The following is a 21,891-nucleotide window of genomic DNA, read 5'->3' as shown; positions in this document are numbered from 1 at the left end:
TTCAGCTACTAGAAAATAAGTAGAACTGAAGATTGTTTGAAATGATTCAGAAGAATTTAGTTGTTTAGGTGAAGTAGCAGCTAAGTCACATAAACTGAAATAAAACCATGCAACTCCAAAAGTAAAACTTGGAAATCTAACACAGACAAGATTCAGTGCAGTGTTAGACTAAGAATATGATTGAAAAAATAAGATGAGATGAATTTAACAAAATAGTGAAGGTAAAGAGAAATGAGGAATCAGTGTAAATGAAAAGTTAGTTTCACAGTCGGTAGACTTTAATCAAAGTCTAATGAAGGGATATAAAAGAAAGGAAGAAAGTAAAGCAAGTAGGGATTAGAGGAGAATGAGTAAAAAAACTAAAGAAAGTTGGAGTCTGGTTATTCTGAGTATTTGAATGGAATATTTGAAAACAAAAGGTTTGGAGTTTTGGAAAGAGGTTTGAGAAGGGTTTAGTTCACAGTAATTTCTTTTAGAGAAATAATCTGTTAGCAATATCAGATAGTATTCTATCAAGTTATAATAGCGATCAAATAAACTCAGAAATAAATTTGCAGCATTGTCTGCAGAAATTATCTGAGTAGTATAATAATACTATTGAAAGACTCTTGGAAGGATATAGCCCAATCCTTAGAAACTCGAGAGCTGCAAAGGAAGGGGATGGGAAATATGAGACTGTGAGGTGGAGCTCCTTTATCCACCCTCTCAGGGCTTCCCAAGGGTTTAAAATAAGAAAGAATAGTAGATTCCTTGATGTATACTTTACCTACTCTCTTATAAAGTATTAAAGGACAGCTCTGTGGTATAGATGCTGGGCTTGGAATCAAGAAGACCCAAGTTCAAATTTGACCTCAAGATACTTAGTAGCTATATGACCTGGGCCAAGTTACTTAACACCATTTATTCTTCATTTTCTCATCTGTAAAATGAATTGAAGGAGAGAATGACAAGCCACTTTAATATCTTTGCAAGAAAAGTCCATGGAGAGTTGTATACAACTGAACAGCAACTGCAAGTAAAGTATCCCAACACAAAGGAATTTGGCTCATTGAGTGACTTTAAAGGACCCCCTCATGCCCCCCTCCCAAAAATACATTCATGGGGAGGTCAGAAGACCAACAGAATTTTTTTTGAACATGAACTAAAAGCATTAAGGTCTGAAATGTGAAGTACTGGCAACTAATGGTCCTTGGGAAAAGTGAGGTTTTTAATGATTACTTATTGATAATTATAAATCCAAATTTAATTTGGTTGAAATTTACTGAGGAATATTGCTAGGTGAATCTTATTTATAATTCCAATAATCATATTACCATGCTGTTCTTATATATTCAAATTATATTGTTATATATAAAATTTATTTTCAAATTTACAAACTCATATGGGATTTATTTTATACTTGTGTATCAGTTTAACATAGACTTGTGCATTCTGCTCATATCACTATAAATTTCGCAATAAGTTGAAAGATGAGAGCAGATTGGCGACTAGCCAGCTCTTAATTATCTGATGCCAATGAGAGGAAAACATTTCATGGAATAATAATTTTTGTAATTTTTGTAATAGTTTGATATTTTAAATGTTAGCAAAAAAAATTTTAAAGGGGTTTTGCTTTTCATTATCCCACTATTCTGTTGATATCATCTTCTTCTCCCTTCCCCAAATAAAACAAAATACTTTTCATTAAAACTGCTGGTAAGTAGCCAGACTGACTTTTTTAGTATATTTCTTTTGTTTAGTTTCTAGTAAAGTTGCTGATATATGAATGAAATATTTAAAATCAAAAGACATATGTCTGGATAATCCACAAAATAGATAATCATTCTTTTATGGCATTTCAATCTAAGGGATCTATTCAAGAAGTTCTATCATAAGGGATATCTGCAACAAAAGATCACCATGACCTGGGTCTCAAGGCTCAATGTAAAAATACTTTTTAAAAAAAGTTTCAAAACAAAGTATTTTTACAAAAAAGCTTCTTCTTTAATAATCTTGATTATTATAGCTAAGACAAAGAGAAAAGAGTTGAACTTGAGGTTTCAACTGCCTTTACCCTCCCATGTCAAATATCATAATTACTAAAATAAAATTCCACCAATACCCCTAAATCTTTCTCTTGACTTTCAGAGTAAGGAACAGTACAACATCAAAGAATCCAGGAATTTATATTTGGAAACTAAGGGAAGAGAGAGGAGTATATCAACTGTACATTTTTGGAGGAGGGAGAGGGGCCTTACTGGATTTGAAGGATATTTTTTGTATATTCAGGTTGAAGAAAAAGGTAGCTTGGCTTAATGGATAGAAAACTGGTTTTAGAAGCAAGAAGATTTGAAGTAATAGACCAGTCTCCTGCCCTTATTGGCTACTTTACCCAGGGCTAGTCACTTCTCAGTGACTCAGATTACTTACTCTTTATATGATTATTCTCTTATCCTTTCTGATACATGTTCTCAAAGAAGGCTATGACAAGCACATGAATTGGACTTGGGTGAGAGGGTGCTGTGCCAAGTCACCAACCTCACTTTCTCCTCCAGAGCCATCTAAGTCCAGTGGCCAGATATGATTTAGGAAGACTGGAGATGGCCCTGGATGCAAGGCAATCTAGATTAAGTGATTTGCCCAAGGTCAAAGTTAGTAAATGTTAAATGTCTGAGAATGGCTTCAAATTCACATCTCCTGTGTTCAGTGCTTTATCCACTGTTTTACCTAGCTGCCCCTAATGCTTTCTAATCTTTTTTTTGTAGGGAGAGTTTGCTTTGGGGAAAATTTCCTTTATCGATGAATTAAGTATATGGAGTAAAACAAAAAAGTAAAAGACTTTGGAGTAAAAAAATAGTATCTTTGAGCATCAGGAAACCCTTCAGATTATTACAGCAAGAAGGTTTTTTTTGTTTGTTGTTTGTTCTTACTTAAATTTCCATGCCAATAAAACAATCTGATGTTCCACTGGGTTCATTGTAATTAGTTTTTAAGATGTACTCTACTTAGGACAATTGTCATTTAAAAAAAAGTTTTCTTTCAGTGTACATTTTATAGTCAATATTATGATGAATAATTATTGTTGCTGAATTTTCTCAAATTTCTAACCCATGGTTTGTAGTAGATTGGAAGATTACTGTATCATTAACTAATTCTATTTTAGAATTAAGGTTGATATTAGCATAATTGATCTTTTAATAAACTATTTCTTCTTACAAAAACTCTAAATTGTAAGCCATGAATTTAATTTGGGATTTTATTATTTTATATTAAATGTAAAGTAGCCTTGCAATATAATTGCCTCTTGACATTACTGGTAAATTAGTTAGATCAGCTGTAAGGAATATTAAATTCATTTAATTCTCTCCAAAATTGTTATACTGATTTGGATCAATGTACAACATGGAAACAATGTGAAGACTGACAAATTACTTTCTGTGGGGGTGGGGAGGGAAGATTAGGGGAAAAATTGTAAAACTCTAATAAAATCTTTAATAGATTTGTTATACTGAGTTTATTAGTAGGTTGAAATTAGAAATAAATTCATTTTAGAAACAACTGAAAAACCAATAAATTATATTTACCTTGATTTTAATTCTTTATAATGTTGAATTTCTGGCTTATATGATATTCATTTCCATTTATACCATGTTACATTTTATATGCTAATGATTTCTGAAACAGTTGACTTGGAGAATTTTATGTTGTATTTTTCTCATTATTTGACAGTTACATTAAGTTATAGAAAAAAGGGGAAATGGGAGCTTAGCCCGTATTCTAATAGCCCTTTTTCTTTACCCTCTCCCCTCCCCCTTCCCGTTTTTTTGGTAGGTAAGTTCTCTTCTACACTTTATGAGACTGGTGGCTGTGACATGTCACTTGTGAATTTTGAACCAGCAGCAAGAAGAGCTTCCAACATCTGGTGTGTGAAAATTCAATTTCAAACTAATAAACCTGTTTTTTTTCTTTTTTAAAGATAGATACTTTGAATTAAAGTTTCTAAACCTTGAATCATCAATATGACTATAAAAACTTTATATTTATGCAGTTTTAGGAGTTTTTTAGCTAGAAACACTTGGAAATTGGGAAGAAATATTTTGAAAATAAGATAGGATCGGGATTCAGGTTTTACTTTAGATTTTCTTGTGAATGGTAATTCTTTTGTATTAAGGTTTCAGAATTTAGATATATTTTCTGTGTTTATACTGAACTATATATTTATATGGAAAAATTATAATAGAATTCTTTAAATTACATGTCATCAATCTTTCTTATGTTTCCTCTTTTTAAAATCACATTTCCTACTGAGGGCTGTAAAGTGTGTTTTGTGTTTGTTTTTTAAACAAAATAATTAGACTTTATATATCACAGATTGGATAAGGACCACTTTTGAAAATGAGGATATTTTTTCACAATTAAGGATATTTTTCATCATTAGCATTTGACTTAATAAGGAAATACAAAAATATGACAGCAATTGGGGATGCAAATTTCAATAATTTGTTCTTGTAAAAGAGCGCATCAGGGCAGCTAGGTGGCGTAGTGGATAAAGCACCTGCCCTGGAGTCAGGAGTACCTGGATTCATATCCGGTCTCAGACACTTAATAATTACCTAGCTGTGTGGCTTTGGGCAAGCCACTTAACCCCGTTTGCCTTGCAAAAACCTAAAAAAAAAACAAATTTATTAAGTATTTATTCTGTGGAAGTACTAGATACTACATAAAAATTAGATACCATCCCTGAAAGAGTTTGTCATATATTAGGGAGATAAATGTATGCAAATACAAGGAATCCTGTAATGGGACAAAAAAGGAGATTAAGATAAATTAGATCTAGGATGGAAGAACAACTTTCTGCAGAGAAGATCAGAGGCTTCTTTGAAGAAGTGGCAGCTGAACTGAATTTTGAATAGAAAGAAGGCTTTCAAAAGCAGGAGTTGAGTTTGAAGTTTATTCCAGGTGTTTGGAGTGAAATCTTGTTTTTGTAAGCCATTTATCATTTATCATTCCTAATCAGGATTACTCAGTTTTAAAATCATAGCAAAGCTGTACATTTTTATGCCTCCCTTCAGTTATTTTTTCACTTGTGAAGCTGCCATTTAAATTATTTTGCTCATTTGTAAAATGAGGATGTTATTTAAATGACTGAGATTAGAATGAAGTTCTAAAACTTTTTTCTGTTGAACTTCATTTTAATAATCAGTTATCTTTGAAGTTAAATATCATTGAAGGGTGTTTGTATGTGTATATATGTGTTTAAATTAAAATAGCTTGCTGGAAGGTTATTTACCAGTATTATGATAATTGAACTTAATGGCACTATGACCCTTACATGCTTTGCATATGTTATCTCTTTGATTCTTCTCTATATTAGCCTTAGGAGACCACTTAACTCCTGGGTCTCTTTTTCCTCAGATGTAAAGTAAAAGAATATAACACTTAAGAACCCTTTAATCCTGGTTTATTATGCCCGATGAGTATGATATGAAGAAATACTATCATCTCCAAGTTTTTTTTTAAATAAAATTTCAAAATGTTCTCTGCCAAAATGGAAAAAAAAATTGAAACTCTTGTGCCTCAATACCTTTTTTAGCTGGTCCAGTGGTATATTATAATTAATAAAACTTTTGATTAAACCGTCATTGTTAATAGATTGAAAAATTCAGGAGAAATGGAAATAATTGTCATAATATACGTGACTTACAGAAAGAAAAAATTGTACCATAAAAATTAGAATTAGCTTGGACATTTAAAATATGACAATAGTCATTATGGAAACTTATTTTGAATCATGTATTTGTTTATGAAATTACTGTGTTTTAAAATTTATAAATGATAAAATCATTAAGCACACATTTCATTTCTGGAGAATTGATTACAAAATTATTTATATTCTAAAATGTTTATCATTTTGTTTTAGTGACACGGACTCTCACGTATCCAGTTCTACCTCAGTTCGATTTTATCCCCATGATGTGGTAGGTTTTTATATTTCTGTTTACAAAGATTCAGCTTTAATTAAGATTTGATGAAATACAAGTAGATTAATGAAGATAAAATTACTATGTTTTTACCTCTCATTTGTTCTATTTTATTTACATTTATTTGTAGACTAATAAAACTTAGAGATTGATGTGGGGATATAATAAATGTATACTTTCTCTCTAAATTCCTGGTATATGTAACAAAATGTTAACTGTTCAAATCCACAAATGGAATTTGTGTATCGTTATTTTAGCAGAAATAATAATGATTTATTGAATTATAGTGATGTAATTTAAAATACTTTGAATCAATATTAAAATAAAATCTTTTCCAAGAAAGTCCCAAAGCATATTCTGGTTCTCTCACACAACTGAGTGACAATAAAACCATACCTCGACTTTGCTAGATTTAAAAAAAAAAGTAGCAAATGACATCTCCTTAGCCCTGAGATAGATTTAAGAGAATACAAATTCACATAAAACTTTTATGAAGTAACAAATTCAAGCTAAGCTAGCTAGCTAGCTTTTTGAGGGACAGGATCATGTATTTGATTCTTGTCTTTGTATCCCTTCTGTCCAGCACAATGCTTAGTAAATAATGTAAGAAATTAATTGACTGCTTAGTTGTATATAATTGCTGAAGGAACACCAAATAGTGATGTGATAGAGTGGGATTGATTGTTGCTAATGATGAGAGGTGAGTTATAATCAAAATCTTAAAGGATTTGAGGGATATTGATTAGCAGAAAGGAGAGGGAAGAGAATTTTAGGTAGAAGGGAGTTGCATATATAAATGCATAGATGAATGTTTCAGTTATAGAAAGAAAAAGTATTTGACCAAACCAGAGTTTCAGAGTTGATGTTGAGAAAAATATAGAGTTAATTTTCTCTCAACAAATTTCCAGAAACCAACTTGGAAGGCAAAAGGAAAAAAAAAAGGATTTTTAATCCTCCATTTAATTTTGTCATATATAAATCCATGGGTTTTTTTCCTGCCATAAGGTGTCTTTATTGTTAAAGTTCTGCTTTATAGAAAGCCCAGTTGACCAATTATTTTCAGAGATGAGAGAGTCAGGGGGCAGCTAGGTGGCGTAGTGGATAAAGCACCAGCCCTGGAGTCAGGAGTACCTGGCTTCAAATCCAGTCTCAGACACTTAATAATTACCTAGCTGTGTGGCAAGCCACTTAACCCCATTTGCCTTGCAAAAATCTAAAAAAACAAACGAACAAACAAAAGATATGAGAGAGTCAGGAAAGCAAATGTCAACAAAAAATAAAATAATAGGGTGATGACCTAAATAAAGTATTGCGAAGAAATGAGGTTAGAGCTTCAAAATTTAACCAAAAGAATTGAGATTTGCTATGAAGAATGCCACCATTATATCCTAGAGACACTGCCATAATTTCATTATAAGTGACCATTAGGTAGGGCAGAAGAAGTTTTAGGATACTAGTTATTTTGTAGTGATTTTTAGTAAAGACAGGTTTATTAGAAATAAATAAATAAACTATTATTTTTCAAACCCCTCCCTGTTAATTCTTTAAGCTTTTTACTAATAGAACCAATTGCTAATAGAAATTTCATGTTTTCTTCCTTCTGGTTCTCACTTTCTTGAATTACTAACATGTAGTCAAATACTTGAAAGATGGCAGAATCTGAGGAGGAAAATAAAAAGAAACTGGATAATCTTGAATCATGACTTGTATATTACATTCACAGTTTCAATGCTAATCTTCTTATAGCTCTCTCTTCCCCAGATTCGATTGAATAGACTGTTGACCATTGATCCAGATTTATTGGAGCAACAAGATATAGATTTAAGCCCTGATCTGCAGGAACATATGCAACCACAAGAAGAAGCTGCCCAAAAAGTAGAGCATTACTATCGCTTTTGGATTCTGCCCCAACTTTGGATTGGCATTAACTTTGACAGACTTACTCTTTTAGCTCTGTTTGATAGGTGAGAATATGTTGTAATTTGTAAGTTACACCTGTCCTTTCTCTTTGCTTGTACTAAAAATAGAAGCCCATTTTGGTTATAGAGTATGGAAGCATCCCAATAAAATGTTAAGTTTCTTCAGAGGAGAAACTGCTCCACTTTTATTTTTGTTCTCAGTGACTAGAAGAGTGTCTAAAACATTTCAGGAATTTTAATAAATGATTAATGGTATAATGTTACATGCAGTGATTTGAGTTCAAATCCTGACTTTATTACTTAATTACCTCAGTGATCAGGGACAATCATTTAACTTCACTGAAGCTCAAGTTCCTTTTCTGTAAAATGAGAGGATTGGGTTAGATGTTATTTAAAATCTTGTACATCTCTAAATATGCTTATCCTTTCCAAAGTAGTATCCTAAGGTGACCAAGCTAATATAGAGCAGAACCAAAGAGATAATGTATGCAAAGCATATAAGGGCTTAGTGTCATTAAAATATCATTGGGAATGTTTTTATCATATTCAAATGATGTTATTTGTGGTTCCCCACTCCATACTTTTCTATAGTCATCCTAAGTTCATTTTAATATTGTCCTATGACTATTATAAGTAGGCAAAATCAGAAGGGATAAATCGATCCATGAATCCAGCAGTTATTAGCTCCTTCACAAATGATGGTTATTCTCAATCTGAAGTTGTCCAGTTTAATGCTTCTCTTTAATATCAAACTTCGAAAGTATAACTGTACCAAATAGAATAGAGTGGAGAGTATAGGATGACATACTCTATTCCAGCATTCTGAGATTGCATAAGATGCCCTCTTGAACATAAGTAGAATGATTAGGAAATCTCACATCTATTGTTGTAGCCAAAGTAAAATTAGTAAAGGCTATTTTATTAGTTAAAATAAATTTTGAATATGTTGAGTCTTCTAAAAATGCCTTATAACTTTATATGAATACTTTCAGTTTCTTTCTAAATCCATCCTATGCCCTGGCCATCATCATTTATATGTTCATTGCGTTGTATTATGATATCTTACCTTATTATAATACTACCATAATTATTTAATTAAAATTAATATCAATGTTCCATCTAGTAGTAGTCTTAAAAATTTCTGTATAATGTGATAAAACTAGGTTATATTTTAAACTGAATGAAGATAAAAGAGAAAGTCTTAGTTGGTGTCTGTAGCAAGGGTCAAACTTATTTTTATGTAATGAGAGTTATAATGTAGCACTGCATTCAGTTTCCTAATAATTTTTTTTAAAGATTTAGTTTTTAGATTTAACTTCTTTTAATAACCTTAGCATTTTAGCCCTCTAAACTTTCTTAGTATTATTTTGATATGTAGTTATAGTGATATGTACTCTAAAACCATAGCATTTTAATAGAGGTGAAATTAATTTCTTTTATTATAAAAATGGATGAACTTTGTATTAAAATTAACATTTCTGTATAATATGTTCCATTTAGATTAATATTACATATACTAATTTTATTCTTATTAGTAGTGATGAAAAATAACAAAGTATATTTTAAATCTTTTAATGGGGATCCATTGGAGGATAAGTGGTGCCAACAGCCAACTTCAATAGTGTTCTAGCCATATCCAGTGAGCTCGAACTCTAGGAAGTGTGCTAACAGAGCCGAATGGCATAGATCTGAGAGGCAAGCTGACATTTTACTGTTTAAAGATCTGAGAGGAAAGACCATACTGATGATTAGTCCATTGAGAGACAGATCTGGATTAACTGTGTCATTGTAGCCCGATATGCTAAAACTTGTGGGATCTTGTATGCTGGGAATTATTATTTTGTTGCCATATATCACATACTGGCACTTTGCTGGGCACTGTTAAGAGCACTGAGATGCCTCGCTGATATGGGAGCAAAAACTTGTACTCAAGGGCCGAGGACTCCCACAGCACCAGACCATTACCAGAAGTCCTGTTCCTATCAAATCAGGTCACAGGGTGAAATGATTTTGGTAAAAGACACGTGAGAAGTGTCATCATGTGTATGATGGTGTGGTCCTCTCTAATTATAAAGGGTGAACATCATCATTAGTTTCTTTAAAAAATGGAAAGTAATCCAGAATATGGCTATTTTATATAGAACTCCAGAAAAAGTATCCCTAATATTATAGCTTTATATAAATGACTTCCTTTTCTTTTTCCCTGTCTAGTTTCTAGAACTAATGAACCTATTTCATTCACTCATTTTAATTTTTTTTTTTTTTCAGAAATCGTGAGATATTAGAAAATGTGTTGGCTGTCATCCTGGCTATTCTTGTTGCATTTTTAGGATCTGCCCTGCTTATACAAGGCTTCTTCAGGGATATCTGGGTCTTCCAGTTTTGCCTGGTGATAGCCAGTTGTCAGTACTCACTACTTAAGGTATCCAATTTTTCCCTTTGTAATGCTAAAAAGAGGTAGAATAAGGATGTACTTATATATTTATATAACTGAATTAATAATGAAATGCTAACATTTGCACTTAGCTTATTTGATATTAGAGTTGGATTAGACAGTGGAGAGCAGCTGGGATTTAGAGGGATCAGAATTCTATAAAAACATGTTAATTGTAACTGGTACTTCTTAAAATGCTATTTTCTCGGAGTGGACAGGAAAAACCACAAGAATTTTTTTATATAAGATAAAAGCAGCAATATGAATATTTTATAATGCTAATTTACTTTTTCCTTCCACGTAATATATCACATTCTCTATTTATGCCTGTTTTCACCATCTGGGGACTTGTTAGCTTAAGCCGAGATCATATATTTGTCTTGTAGAAGAAATATTCAGTACCCTGCATTTTTGGTACAAATCTTCTAGAAACCAATTTATTAATTAAATTATTTAAAGCCATCTTCTGAGAAAGAGAAAAATCTAGGAGGACAGAGATCTATCTTGTCTTCAAAAAAGTTTTCTGACCAACCAGTTTTCTAGTTAAAATGTATAGGATACAAAAACAGATTCCATAACTGAGATGAAATATTGAAGTACCAAATTTTAAGTTAATAGTTTTGATTTATCAAACAAAATGATTTCCTGTGTATCCTGGAGAACTATTTTGCTAAAACAATTTAATTCCTCTTTCAATATTTCCTGGAAAGATTCTTCTTTCAATTTAGTTAAACTCAAAATAACATTTTTTAATTGAATTAGTTAAACACCAATTTTTGCTCTTCGTTCATTAAGCTAATCAGTTTCTGGGAAAATTCTTCCCTAGGCTGATCAACCTTTAGAAAATTTTAGAAAAACTGGTTAATCCTTAAATAAGAATGATGTAAAAGGATTTCAATGCAGGCATTGTCTCTCATATTTGATTAAGTACAGATAAGGTGTTCTAAGCAGGTGAAGCTAAGGATTATATATAAAAAGACTGAGAAAATGATTTCTTAATCCTTTAAAAAGAGAGAATGGAGGGAACTTCCATAATTCTTAGTAGATCTATAATTGCTGAAGAGCCAGAGATGCAAGAAAGATAGATCCTCTTGAAGTGTATTAACATTAACCACCATCACCCCATTTAATAACCAGCAGAGAAAATTGATCAGTTTCACCCCCTCTGAAGCACCAATTTCATTAACTTCAGTTGTATATAAATAAAACATTCAGGGATTATTGTTTGAGCACTTGCCTGAAATGAAGCTGTAAGAAATAGAGGTAGCAAAACACTTCTGGATAATGGTTGGATAATGGTCTACTTTCCTACTTAAATTTTTAATAGCTGGTATGTGGATATATAAGACATGTACAAGACTTTAAAAATATTGGTCATTAATTGTGATAATATTATTGTAATAGAGAACTAGCCAGTGAACCCCACTATTTAGGAATTGTTCTAAAAACAATTTCCAAAGGAACTTTAGAGAATGTGAAGACATTCTTTAACTGCTTCTACTTTGATGACCATGTGATAAAAATGATTCTTTTTTGGTTGGATGTATAAATATTAGTGGCAGGTGAAGAGGAAGGCTCTAGATCACCAGAATCTTGTACTTTTCTTGGTGTGATTTTTTTATTTTTTGGCCTGGCAGCATTTCAGTGAGAAAGGAGAAACAGTTCTCTTTTAAAAGGGAGAGCACTTGGACCCTCCATATCTGAGAGCAGCATGTGGCCTTGAACATAGGCCTCAAGTCTTTACCTCAGCATTTGTTCTTTTGTTTTAGGTGAGGGATATTGGAAGCCCACAAGATCATAGTGAGCCACCTGAGGTGGAGTCCATGCTGGGTTTTTGTCCAAGTGGGGCTTTTGAGGAGGCTTGGATATCTTATCTCTGGAATCTTCCCCACCTCTCTCCAAGAGAGACTGATTCCTGATAGAAAGGGAGCAGAAGAAGGGGTCAGGAGGTAGGCCACTCTGTTCTCTTCTGTGAAAAAGGGTACTGAACTAAAATTATATTTATCTGCCCATCTAAGTGTTGCTGGTCTAATTAAAAGATTTTTAGCAGCTTACCTAACCATTATCTCTTAAGGAGAGAGAGGGTTCCTTAAGCTCATAATTACAAACTTGACTCTTTTACACCAAATACTACTTAAAGAAAGAAAATCAGAAAAAATGAATAGTAAACCTATTTTTCTCATCAAAAAGCAAACAGAAATCAGATAATTTGTAGTCGTGAATTCCTTGAGAATAATCAGTGTTTTTCCTTGTTTTATTTCTCCAGTTCTTAGTGCATTTGCCTGAAATACAATAGATGCTTTATATATGCATTTTGACTCAACTGGATGAGAAAATAAGTGAATGAATGAACTCTTTAGGTGGGAGAGAGAGAGAGAGAACTCAGCTCAACCAAAAAACACTCAGCTCAACCAAAAAGGAAGCAAGTTGGAAATCAGAAACATATTGAGCATCCAGCTTTCCCTATGTTATCTGCTGTCCCCCAAAGTCTGACTGTCTCTCCCTTCTTCTCTCCTCAAGAGAGTCAGGATTGGAAAATGTTTTTTTCTCAAAATTAGCATGCTACCAGGCAGAAAAAAGTCACACCAAGGCTCTCACTGACTAGTACCTTTTAACTGTCCCCAGGTTTTAGCTACGCAGTCAGTCCAAAAGGCCCTTCTTCATCATTTGGCTAGCCAACTGGAGCCTGGAGTGGAAAGTCTATACATACTTTAAAGTTCCTGTGAGCATTGTGTTAGAGGTGCTCTTTGCATTTTTTTATGTTCTGTTGTTGTTATTTGAAAGATTAATTGATATATTAGGTGCATATAAAATTAATAGCAGGAATAGAAAATTACCTGTTGAATTTAACTGCATGAAAGGTAGTTAAAGCTAGGAATAGTCTCAAATGGAGGACGATTCAAAATCACATTCCTCTGACACAAATTCTGTGATCCTGAGCAAGTCATTTAACTTTTCATAGTGCTGGGCTATTTTCCAAGATAGTAGTTGAGGAAAAGGTACAGATAGACATTGCTTGTTTTGTCCTCCCTCTATTAGTTTCCAGTGCCAATGAAATCACAATCTCTGTTGTTATTTACTTGTATATATCTTCCCCTAGTTTTTACTTTGAAATAGCAAATATTTCTCAAAATAAAAGGTTGCTTTATGCTGAGCTAAGTTGATCTTTTTCAGAAAAGTTAAAGTGTAAAGAGTCAGCACACATTCAACTACTTCTCTTTTTTTGATTCTTATTTGTATAAATTTCTTACTATTTTCTCCTCCCTTTGTTAGGGGTGGGAGTGGGTAGCAGTAGAATCATTGTGTTTCAGATGGTTGAGGTGAAATCATCAAGAGTAAGGTATTATCCTAGTTGCCTGGGCCTCTTTCTCTTTTAGAGAGATCAAGACATAAATATCAAATTTGAAACTTGAAAATAAAGAATTTTATTTGAAAGTCTAAACCCGGGGCGGCTAGGTGGCATAGTGGATAAAGCACCGGCCCTGGAGTCAGGAGCACCTGGGTTCAAATCCAGTCTTAGACACTTAATAATTATCTAACTGTGTGGCCTTGGGCAAGCCACTTAACCCCGTTGCCTTGCGGGGGAAAAAAAAAAGAAAGTCTGTTAACCAGTAACTATCATTTCTCCCTTCTCTTTTCCTCTTACAGTTACAATAGGAAAACCTGTATTTAGATCAGGCTTTTTCTGCTAAGGGCCAAAACATAAAAATTAATCTGCTATATTTGGTCAAACATTTAATTAATTCATCCCTAAAAAACTCCCAGATTTGTTCAATTTTGAGCCCCACATGAGATTGTTGCCTTGGCAAGCACAAGACCACATAATTTCACCAGCTTCATTTGTCCTATGGGATGGAAGTTCCCTGCCCCTGATTTAGATAGGCTCTTTTGGCCCCAAAATATTGCTAAGAAAGGGAATTTATATTAGACCTAGACTCCAATTAAGTTTAGAATCTTGCTGTGCATCTCTGAGAGTGTTAAGGAAAGAATAAAGAGGATAGTGAAAAATTCAAATATTAAGATTATCAGTGTGGAAGGCAAGGATATAGTTATTTTTAGTTTGGAAGAACTGAGGTCAAGAGCTTTCTGTGACCCACTGTTGGGGGGTGGGAACAAATCACCTGACCAACCTCTTGATTGCTCTGCTACTCCACATTTTCAATTTGTAAGTTGGGGCAATAAATTCGTTGAGAATTATCCACACCAAAAAAATCACTTGTCCAAAAAACAAACTCATCATCTGCCCCACATTACCTCCCTTTTCCAGCTATCCAACTCATTTGTCTTTGACTTCAAAATTCCATGAATCCCAGTCTACTTTATTTTTTGCCTTGTCCTGTTCTTCACCACCTTCAACAGTTCTGAAACAGAGCCTTCTCTCTAAAAGTAAACACATATTTCCTTTCCTGACTTCACTATTCTGTTCTTTCCACTTTTTCTTCTATTTTTTTCTAAGTCACTAAGTTCTATGATGAAATTCTTAGAGTGAAATGTCCTTCAAATCTGTCTCTTCTTTTCTCTTCCCATTATTACCATCCTAACCCCCTTTTTCATGACTGAATTATTGTAGTAGTTTCCTCTTGTTCTTCTTGCTTGTAGGTTTTCCTTTCCAATCTAACAGTTCTGTTAACCTTCCTAGAATGCTATATTAGCAAGGTTACTCTCCTCAAAAGCCTTTCTATTTCCCCACTACTTACAGGATTAAGTTCAAACTCCAAATGATGATTCCAATATAGGTTTTCACTTCTTAACATGAACCCTTCAGACTCTTCCCAGATCAACTGTATTGTTCCCTAAAATGTATTGTTCATTTCTCATTCAAAATGTTTTTATATTATTGCTCTTGACTAGAGTTATTCCTCTTCTTATCGGAATAATCATCATGATATTGTTATACATAGCAGCAACAAAGGCTCACATTTATTTAGTTAAAGTTAACAATGTGCTTTCCTTAAAACAATCCAGTGAAATAGGCAGAATTATTATCTTCAGTTTGTTGACAGATGAGGAATCTAAAGCTTAGCAAAGTTATGTGAATTGCCTATGATCAATAATTAGAAAGTATTATAGTTGAACCTTGAACTTTAATTATCTTCCAACCTGGTACTCCAGGTATAATTCAGCTTTACTTATTTTAATCTTATTGCCCATTCCTCCCTATTACCACCCCTCCCCAATTCTTTCCTTTATACCTCTTATAACATGTTGTAGACCACATCTCCCATAATTTTTCATCTCTGATTTTATAAATCTTACAATTCTTGGAGATTTAGCTAGACCTCTTTCTTTGATTAACTCAGGCTTTCATAATCTTAATCTTTTATTACTTCTTTTACCTTTCTAATCTGTACTCCAGAATCTAGCACTTAATTATTCTCTTGTCTGTTGTTTCTCTCTACATTATCTTCCATATGTCCTCTGATGTTCCATCAGAAAGCTTTGTATTCAATTGGTGTTGGGAATCTGTAGACTAAGAGTAGAATATTGGTCTTTGAATGTGATGGAGGAAAGGCATAATTCTGTCCTATCTTTTGTAGATGAAGATGTCTTTCCCTGGCCACCACTCCTCTCAATGTTGTTTACTTAATTAGAATCTAAATTCCTTAAGAACAAGTATTGTCTTTGCTTATGTATTTCTCACCCTAGTACTTGGCACAGTGCTTGGCTCCAAGACTTAATAAATGCTTTTTAAAAATTATTATTCATCTATTATAAAATAAGAATGAGTGAATAGAAGATAATTTGGATTCATATCCTCAGAGCTGGTTCCATTTTAGATTTGAGTGCAGTAGATTTTAGGGTACTTCAAGAAAGTGATTGCTAATTGATGAAATTTGTGAATTACAGAATTTTATCTAGTTTACAGCCAGCCTCTCTTGGGCCCCCATTTTGCAGATGAGGAAAGAGGAACCTTACGCCCCTTCTCATCCTCTTTCTTCCTCCCATTCATTCACTCATTAAACAGATATTTATTAAATGTTCTTCACGTTTAAGGAATATCTAGTTGCTATAGAAAATATTAAATCTAGGAATATTTAGGCTTTGCCTTCAAGGACCTTGTAGTCAAAGAGTACAAAGGTCAAGTATGTTGTTAAAAACCCTATATTAAATGATGGTGAGAAGCAGACCAATAGATGAGGGAAATCAAGGGAGGAAGGCCTCATAGGATAGTTGCACAATGTGCTGAGCTTTGTAGGAAACTAGAGATTCTAAGATGATGATGTAGTCAGAAGGGAGTTAGTCCAGACATGTGGGAAAGACTCTATGCAAAGCTGTGTAAGTTGGGAAATTGTGTGCATTTGTGTGAGACAAAACAGTTGGATGGTTAAAGAGTACCTGGAGGGAAATGATGTATATATATACATTCTCTTTTATCACAGAATACCCTCTACATTTTATTTTGTGTGTTCAGTTATAATCATGGATTTGAATTGTTAGCAGGAAAGAGATGTCTATTAGGAAACTGGAAATACTAGTTTGGAACTTTAGAAGGAGTTTGGGACTGAAGATACAGATGATGGAATTAACCTGAAATAGGTGATAGTTGAGTTGAATATTGATATGTGAAATTGATAAATCTTAATGATGATTACATTTATGTGACTCTTTAACATTTGAACTGACACCAACGTTGTTGTTCAATTTTGTATATCCAGTTTAATATAAATTAAATGGTATATTTTAATATATGATTCTTTAGTTCTATTGTTATCCCTATTTACAGAGGAAGAACATTGAGGTTGAGGTAAGTTAAGTAACTTTCCCAGGGTCACATAGCTAAATCTGTTTGAAATCTGTCTTCCTGACCATGAAGATTACAATTTAATGTTATTGTAAATGAATATATAATACGAATGAAATATTAATTCAAAAAATGTCATTATAGTCTTAGTGATAGGAAAGAACTAACATGATACTATGATACGTATTATGGCAAACCATCAGGGTATATCGGAGAAGTTTTAAAATGTTGAATCATATGTCAGCATGTATCACTTCATAAATACTAAGTTGAATAGCCAATTTGAACATGTCTTCCAATAGTTTAAGGGAGAAAATTAATTTTCTTACATGATGATTAATCCAGTATTCCATTCAGTGGAATTTAACAGGTAGAAATTTTTAATAAGTCTGGATTTTACCATTTCTTTATGGTAAACCTTCTGCCTTCCTTTTGAAAAATGGTTCTGAGAAAAATCTCAGGCATGTAACTTATTTGACTCTGATTCTTTCTGTTTCATTTTCAGAGTGTCCAACCAGATTCTTCTTCACCTAGACATGTAAGTTCTGAAGATATCTTTGAGAGGTTCTTATCAGTTCCACAAATTGTTGGTATTTGGAGATAAAGATAGTTTATCAATTTGTAATATAATTAATCTATATTTGCAAATTCCAGGTGTGACATTGAAGATTATTCTACTAATTCATTTTTACCAGACCCTTTTGTAGAATGATGTCAGTTAAATAAGAATTGATTAGGTGAAACAATATATTTTCTAATAATACTTGTTATATTCATACTGGTGTTCAAAAATTTATAGTCTTTCTTCCCTGATAGAATCTAAATGTCTTCAGAACAACAACTATTTAATTTTCATTTTTATTTATGTATCCTACACCTATTATAGTCCCTAGTGTGTAGTAGAAACTCATTGAGTTTCAATATCAAAAATAAAATTAATAGAGAAACATGAATTTTTTGGTTGCTTTGTCCACTTGCTTTTCAAGAATCACTAACAAGTAGAAAAATAAATGGCTGTAAGTTTCTCTTTTCTTTTGCTCAATCTCTGAGAGCATTTAGAATAGTGGAAAGAGCACTATACTAAGATTAAAGAAGTCTGGATTCTAGTTCTTAGAATTCCAGCCATTAGAACTCATCTGGTCCAAACCACTGTAATGGAAAAGGTGAGTGGTACCCAAGGACAGAAAGGCAAAATGGTCCTCGAGCTCATAATTTAAGGAGAAGCACCATATAAGCAACTGAGTACAAGCAAAATACCAGTGGAATAGATTAGAGGTAATCTCTGAAGGAAGGTACTCTGGGAAACCAGAACTTGGAGAAGGTGGTTTTTTTAGCTAAGGACTGAAAGGTGCCAAGGAAGCCAGGACTTCGAGATGAATAAAGAGAGTAGTATTCCAGGTATGGTAGTGTGAATGAAACTCTGCATTATTGGTAGAGTAGAGAGTAATGACCTAATCTTTTTGTCTCTTGCTTTGTTGTGCTTAAAACTGATGAGTAAGGCAGAGGTTGGATTACCTAATCTAGAAAGTCCTCATTTGATTGATATTTTTAAAATTGAGTAGGAGGGGCAGCTTGGTGGTACAGTGGACTGAACACTGGTCCTGGAGTCTGAAGGACTGAAGCCTCAGACACTTAATAATTACTGAGCTGTGTGACCTTGGACAAGTCACCTAACCCCATAACCTTGCCCCCCACAAAAAGGTGAGAGTATGTTTTGAGTTGTTGGATAACATAAATAGACAATAAAGGGCTACATTTTTAATTAATTGATTATTTTCAGTAACTAATTTTTTTTTATCATTTCCTAGGGTCATAATCGCATCATAGCCTATAGTAGACCAGTTTATTTTTGTTTATGTTGTGGTCTTATTTGGCTCCTGGATTATGGTAGCAGAAATCTTCCCACAACCAGATTCAAGTTATATGGAATGGTCTTCACCAATCCACTGCTGCTTATATCAGCCAGGGATTTAGTTATAGGTGAGTCTTATTTAAATTGTCTTATATCATCAACATTAATTTATTAATATACAGTCAGTATTCACTGAATCAGATTAGCTGTTGGATGCCATATCTAAGAAGATGTTCATGCTGTAATTCTCTTGATTATTTATGTTAATCTGCTTAGTGGAGGGGAAAAAAGTCTGGCTTCTCAGAATTAAAAACTATGTATGCTATGAAAAGTTTTTTAGAAAATGTTCATTTAATATCTTTATTAAGCAGAATAAATGAAGCTCATGCCCTTGTGAGTTGTGTACTAAGTGCTCCTATTTAAAAGCACTGAAGGGGGTCAGCTAGGTGGCATAGTGGATAAAGCACCGACACTGGAGTCAGGAGTACCTGGGTTCAAATCCGGTCTCAGACACTTAATAATTACCTAGCTGTGTGGCCTTGGGCAAGTCACTTAACCCCGTTTGCCTTGCAAAAACCTAAAAAAAAAATAAAAATAAAAGCACTGAAGTAGATTTTTTTCAGGAAATTTAAAATGTTAAAATAATCATTTAAACCAAAATATTAATTCTAGATATTATGTCACCATTTTATAATCCTTAAAGAAACTGAGGGATATGTTACTATAAAGATCTTTATATTAATTTAATTTAATGTCATTTCTTTTTGTGGGGGGGGTAGTGTTCACACTATGTTTCCCCATAGTGTTCTTTGTTGGACTCCTGCCTCAGGTGAATACATTTGTGATGTACCTCTGTGAACAATTGGATATTCATGTGTTTGGTGGCAATGGTGAGTACATTTTATTAATCAGAGAGAAAAGTATCAAAATTTCTAATCTAATGTAATTTATTTTACTTTCAGACCTGAAGTAAGATGGAATTACTTATTTTGTGTCAAAAAGTGATCACAATTTAATTTAATCAAATGTGTTTTTCAAAGAAAAGTTACTGAAATTAGAGCTTCTTATAAAGAAGTGATGATACTATTTTAATAAAGCTTGAAGTTTTTATGTTTATAGTAATATCAGATTTAACACAATTAGGAAAGCTTTTATCCTTCCCCAAAAACTCCAGTAGTCTGAGAGAAATGATAAATATAACTTTTTTTTAAATACTGTTTTGTATTTGTTTTCTTTTTTGAATTTTTTTCATTTGTTTTTGGAAAGAGAATACCAGCATAGAAGCTTGGGGGGGGGCTTCAGTATCAAATCTGTTTTCAATCAGAATTTCCTGTCTTTTAAAAAAATGTGGGGGTGTCTAGGTGGTGTAGTGGATAAAGCACCAGCCCTGGAGTCAGGAGTACCTGGGTTCAAATCCGGTCTCAGACACTTAATAATAATTACCTAGCTCTATGGCCTTGGGCAAGCCACTTAACCCCATTTGCCTTGCAAAAACCTAAAAAAAATGTGATGGAATGATAGGAGAATACTAAGATTACCATACAAGGTGTAATGACTTTTGTTTTCCTATAATTAATGTTTCAGCTGTTACCTAATTCTAACTTTAAAAAAAAGATGCAAGTTCATTTTTCTACTTTGTTTCTTCTTACTACATCTTTAGTTAAAATAGTTCATTTAGTCATTTAAAATTTTGCAGTGAATTTAATAGTAGAAAGTGCCTCACAAAACCAGAATGGGAAATGGCAAAAATTATACTATTCTTTATTTTAGTTTTTCCTATCACCTTGCTTTCCTAGTTCCTGTTCATTGCCTGAGTTATTTACATTTATGATTCATTCCTCCATCTTTACCTTTTAAAAGGATTTTTCATCAAATTATAATTTTATAGTGGATAGAGCACCAACCCTGGAGTCAGGAGGACCTGAGTTCAAATGCAGACTCAGACACTTAATAATTACCTGTGTGACCTTGGACCCAATGCCTTGAAAAAAAAACTAAAAAAAAATTATAATTTTATTTCTCTGATTTTTAAAGTTATTTACCAGACTTTTCAATTATACTTTGGTTCTAGTCCTCTCAATATTTTGACTTTAAAATTTCTAAGATTCACAGAACTAAGAGACCATTTAACTCAAAGAAACACACTTAAATCTATAGTTTTTATCTATAGATGATTACAAAAAGTTAACACATTTTTTTTCCAAATGTCTAGCCACCACAAGTCTGCTTGCAGCACTTTACAGTTTCATCTGTAGTATTGTGGCAGTAGCATTATTATATGGATTGTGTTATGGCGCTCTAAGGGTAAGCAATGAGTTAAAATTTATTTTGTTAAGTTTCTACTTAATAAAGATTGTTATATTTTTTGCATTTCTTGTAATCTCAGTTATATTATTTTACTAACCATAGTGTTAGCACAGTCTTAATATGTTGTATATTGTTTTAAGTGATTTAAGAGTGATTTGGAGGGAATACCTTTTTTAGAATTCTTTCTTAAATAGTGGTTAAGGCAGAAATTAAATTTAGAAGTTATAAATGTGGTTAATTAGTTGATAATATATTTGTATCATTAGTTCCTACCTTATTGCCTAGAAGATAGTAGGCATCTGATCCTTATTGATTGATGGATATAAGAGATTAGTCTCTTAAAGGTTATTGAAAGTCCATTAAATGAAACTTTTTTTAATAGATGTTACAAAACAAAGCAACAGAACATTTTATATATGGAAGACATTTACAACTTACATAACATCTTAGGTACTTGGGAGACAAATAACTTTTAAAAGTAATGTGATAGTTTAGTACCAGGTCTGAGACAGCCCAGAATCAAGTTGGTAGATTTTGAGACAAATGTAATAAGCATGAATGACTTATAATTATAAAATTCTAAAGGGAAAAGTAGATTAGAGTTTTTGCTAATGAATTGTAGAAATTATTTATCCAGAAAGTTTTCAGGAAGAAGAGAGTCTTCCTAACTGCACTTG

The 21,891-nt window shown here is 32.8% G+C and overlaps 1 protein-coding gene across 5 annotated transcripts in view; it reads left to right on the top strand.

The window, feature by feature from the left end:
- Positions 1-21,891, top strand: part of PCNX1 (pecanex 1) — a 211,748-nt gene that overhangs the window by 109,061 nt on the left and 80,796 nt on the right. For 3 of the 5 annotated variants that reach the window (XM_074235827.1, XM_074235824.1, XM_074235826.1), the window contains 8 exons: positions 3,811-3,901; positions 5,900-5,957; positions 7,707-7,924; positions 10,148-10,301; positions 17,561-17,593; positions 18,864-19,035; positions 19,687-19,797; positions 21,120-21,211. In XM_074235827.1, the coding sequence (XP_074091928.1) occupies positions 3,811-3,901; positions 5,900-5,957; positions 7,707-7,924; positions 10,148-10,301; positions 17,561-17,593; positions 18,864-19,035; positions 19,687-19,797; positions 21,120-21,211 (929 nt within the window). The remainder of the gene's footprint in view (positions 1-3,810; positions 3,902-5,899; positions 5,958-7,706; positions 7,925-10,147; positions 10,302-17,560; positions 17,594-18,863; positions 19,036-19,686; positions 19,798-21,119; positions 21,212-21,891) is intronic. The other 2 variants (XM_074235828.1, XM_074235825.1) reach the window with 1 other exon arrangement.

The sequence above is a fragment of the Macrotis lagotis genome, chromosome 4 (assembly GCF_037893015.1).
Source record: "Macrotis lagotis isolate mMagLag1 chromosome 4, bilby.v1.9.chrom.fasta, whole genome shotgun sequence".
In the NCBI taxonomy this organism is placed as follows: domain Eukaryota; kingdom Metazoa; phylum Chordata; class Mammalia; order Peramelemorphia; family Peramelidae; genus Macrotis; species Macrotis lagotis.
The sequence above is the reverse complement of the archived record's forward strand: the minus strand, read 5'-3'. Positions and strand labels throughout refer to the sequence as shown.